Here is a 4231-nt window from a genome sequence, read left to right on the forward strand (position 1 = left end):
GATTTTGGGGGGGGTCCCATGGGAATTTGGGGAGGGGTCCCTCACCTGTAGATCCTGCCCTCGCTGGGGTCCCCCCAGAACAGGGACCCCCCCTCAATGTCCGCCTCCAGCGCGGCCGCGTGCTTCAGGGACCCCCGCAGGATTTGGGGTTCGGGACCCCCCAGGGCCAGGAGCTGGTGCCGGGTCCCCACCAGGAGGGTCCCGGGGGGGCCTGGGGGGCACAGAGGGGTCAGAGCGGGGGAGGGAGACCCCAAAATCACCCAAAATCACCCAAAAATCACCCAAAATCATCTAAAATCACCCAAAATATCCTAAAAGCTGATAAAATCACCCCAAAATCACCTCAAAATCACCCCAAAATCACCAAAAATATCCAAAAATCTGATAAAATCAACACAAAATATCCCAAAATCACCCAAAATCACCCCAAAATCACCCAAAATCATCTAAAATCACCCAAAATATCCTAAAAGCTGATAAAATCACCCCAAAATCCCCCAAAATCACCTCAAAATCACCTCAAAATTACCAAAAATATCCAAAAATCTGATAAAATCAACACAAAATATCCCAAAATCACCCAAAATCACCCCAAAATCACCCAAAATCATCTAAAATCACCCAAAATATCCTAAAAGCTGATAAAATCACCCCAAAATCACCTCAAAATCACCCCAAAATCACCAAGGTCCTGGGGGGGCCTGGGGGGCACAGAGGGGTCAGAACGAGGGAGGGAGACCCCAAAATCATCCAAAATCACCTCAAAATTACCTAAAATATCCTAAAATCTGATAAAATCAACCTGAAATATCCCAAAATCACCCCAAAATCAACCAAAATATCCTAAAATATCCTAAAAGCTAATAAAATCACCACAAAATATCCCAAAATCACCCCAAAATCACCCCAAAATCACCCAAAATCATCCAAAATCACCTCAAAATTACCTAAAATATCCTAAAATCTGATAAAATCAACCTGAAATATCCCAAAATCACCCCAAAATCACCCCAAAATCACCCAAAATCATCCAAAATCACCTCAAAATTACCTAAAATATCCTAAAATCTGATAAAATCCACACAAAATATCTCAAAATCACCCCAAAATCACCTCAAAATTGCCCAAAATATCCTAAAAGCTGATAAAATCACCTCAAAATCACCTCAAAATCACCCAAAATCCCCCAAAATCACCTCAAAATCACCCCAAAATCACCTAAAATCACCCCAAAATCAGAAAAAAATCTGACAAAATCATATAAAAATCACCTAAAATATCCCAAAATCACCCCAAAATCAGCCAAAATCACATCAAAATCCCCTAAAATCAGATAAAACCACACAAAATCACCCCAAAATTCCCTAAAATCTGTTAAAATCACCCTAAAATCCCCCCAAAATCAGATAAAATTACCCCAAAATCAGATAAAATTTCCCCAAAATCGGACAAAAGCACATAAAAATCAAACAAAATCACCCACAAAATCAGAAAAATCAGACAAAATCACCCCAAAATCTGACAAAATAACCCCAAAATCTGACAAAATCACCCCAAAATCCCCCAAATCTCCCCAAAATCTGACAAAATCACACAAAAATCACCTCAAAATTGCCCAAAATATCCTAAAAGCTGATAAAATCACCTCAAAATCACCTCAAAATCACAAAAAAACCTCCTAAAATCTGATAAAATCACCTCAAAATCACCCAAAATCACCAAGGTCCCGGGGGGGCCTTGGGGGGCAGAGAGGGGTCAGAACGGGGGAGGGAGACCCCAAAATCACCCAAAATCACCTCAAAATCACCCAAAATCACCAAGGTCCCGGGGGGGCCTTGGGGGGCAGAGAGGGGTCAGAACGGGGGAGGGAGACCCCAAAATCACCCAAAATCACCTCAAAATCACCCAAAATCCCCCAAAATCACCTCAAAATCACCCCAAAATCACCTAAAATCACCCCAAAATCAGAAAAAAATCTGACAAAATCATATAAAAATCACCTAAAATATCCCAAAATCACCCCAAAATCAGCCAAAATCACATCAAAATCCCCTAAAATCAGATAAAACCACACAAAATCACCCCAAAATTCCCTAAAATCTGTTAAAATCACCCTAAAATCCCCCCAAAATCAGATAAAATTACCCCAAAATCAGATAAAATTTCCCCAAAATCAGATAAAATTTCCCCAAAATCAGATAAAATTTCCCCAAAATTGGACAAAATCACATAAAAATCAAACAAAATCACCCACAAAATCAGAAAAATCAGACAAAATCACCCTAAAATCTGACAAAATCACCCCAAAATCACCCAAATCACCCCAAAATCTGACAAAATAACCCCAAAATCTGACAAAATCACCCCAAAATCCCCCAAATCTCCCCAAAATCTGACAAAATCACACAAAAAAATCCCCAAAATCAGCCAAAATCACCCCAAAATCACCCAAAATCCACCCAAAATTCCCCCCAAATCCTGTATTTTTGGGGTATTTCTGGCTGATTTTCATGAGATTTTTTAATATTTTTGGATTTTTTTGGCTATTTTTGGGTTATTTTGGGCTATTTTTGAAATATTTTGGGGGTTTTGGGCTATTTTTGGGCCATTTTTGGCCATATTTTTGTATGTTTTGGGCTATTTCTGGCTGGTTTTGAGGGGATTTTTGGGGCTTTTTTGGGGGTCTATTTGGGGATATTTTTGGGCTATTTCTGGAATATTTTTGTGTTATTTTGTGCTATTTTTGGGCCATTTTGAGCCATATTTTTGTATATTTTTTGCTATTTCTGGCTGGTTTTTAGGGGATTTTTGGGGCTGTTTTGGGAGATATTTTGGGGGGTTATTTTGGGCTATTTCTTGAATATTTTTTGTGTTATTTTGTGCTATTTTTGGGCCATTTGGGCCATATTTTTTTATATTTTTTGCCGTTTCTGGCTGGTTTTTAGGGGATTTTTGGGGATTTTTGGGGCTGTTTTGGGAGATATTTTGGGGGGTTATTTTGGGCTAATTTTTGAATATTTGTGGGTATTTTGGGCCATTTTTGGCCACATTTTTGTATATTTTGGGCTATTTCTGGCTAGTTTTTAGGGGATTTTTGGGGATTTTTGGGGCTGTTTTGGGAGATATTTTGGGGGGTATTTTTGGGCTATTTCTTGAATATTTTTTGTGTTATTTTGTGCTATTTTTGGGCCATTTGGGCCATATTTTTTTATATTTTTTGCCGTTTCTGGCTGGTTTTTAGGGGATTTTTGGGGATTTTTGGGGCTGTTTTGGGAGATATTTTGGGGGGTTATTTTGGGCTAATTTTTGAATATTTGTGGGTATTTTGGGCCATTTTTGGCCATATTTTTGTACATTTTGGGCTGTTTCTGTCTGGTTTTTAGGGGATTTTTGGGGGTGTATTTGGGGATATTTTTGGGCTATTTTTTGAATATTTTTTGGGTATTTTGGACCATTTTGGGGCCATTTTTGGGCCATTTTTTTAAATATTTTTTGCCGTTTCTGGCTGGTTTTTAGGGGATTTTTGGGGATTTTCGGGGCTGTTTTGGGAGATATTTTTGGGGCGTTATTTTGGGCTATTTTTTTTAATATTTTTGGGTTATTTTGGGCCATTTTTGGCCACATTTTTGCATCTTTTGGGCTATTTCTGGCTGGTTTTTAGGGGATTTTTGGGGCTGTTTTGGGAGATATTTTGGGGGGTTATTTTGGGCTATTTTTTGAATATTTGTGGGTATTTTGGGCCATTTTGGCCACATTTTTGTACATTTTGGGCCGTTTCTCTCTGGTTTCGAGGGTATTTTTGGGTGTTTTTTTTCTCTCTCCGGGAATTTGGGGTGATTTTGGGGGATTTCGGGGTCACCCACCGTGGCAGGTGCGGTTGTCGGGGCCCAGCCCCAGCCCGGGGGGGCAGCGGCACTCGAAGCCCACGGGGAGGTCCCGGCAGGAGTGGGAGCAGCCCCCGGCCCCCTGCAGGCACTCGTTCACTCCTGGGGGGCAAAAGGGGGTTAGAAATCCCAAAAAAATCCCAAAAATCCCAAAATCCCAAAATTCCAGACCCCAAAAACGCCAAAATCCAAAAAAAATCGCAAAAATCCCCAAATCCCCGCCCCAAAAATCTCAAAAGTTCCAACCCCAAAAGCCCCAAAATCCCAGAAATCCCCACTCCAAAAACCCCAAAATCCCAAATTCCAAAAATCCCAAAATCCCAAAATTCCAGACCCCAAAAATCAAA

The 4231-nt window shown here is 40.3% G+C and overlaps 1 protein-coding gene across 1 annotated transcript; it reads right to left on the minus strand.

The window, feature by feature from the left end:
* Nucleotides 1-45: 45 nt before the first annotated feature.
* LOC121339119 (low-density lipoprotein receptor-like) lies at nucleotides 46-3986 on the minus strand (the record flags this gene model as incomplete). Its single annotated transcript, XM_041410672.1, has 2 exons — nucleotides 46-211; nucleotides 3864-3986. Coding segments are annotated over 2 exons (289 nt in total), but the record flags the coding sequence as incomplete, so codon positions are not given.
* Nucleotides 3987-4231: the final 245 nt, after the last annotated feature.

Source organism: Onychostruthus taczanowskii, unplaced genomic scaffold, assembly GCF_017590055.1.
Source record: "Onychostruthus taczanowskii isolate IOZ18803 unplaced genomic scaffold, ASM1759005v1 scaffold1006, whole genome shotgun sequence".
Classification (NCBI taxonomy): domain Eukaryota; kingdom Metazoa; phylum Chordata; class Aves; order Passeriformes; family Passeridae; genus Onychostruthus; species Onychostruthus taczanowskii.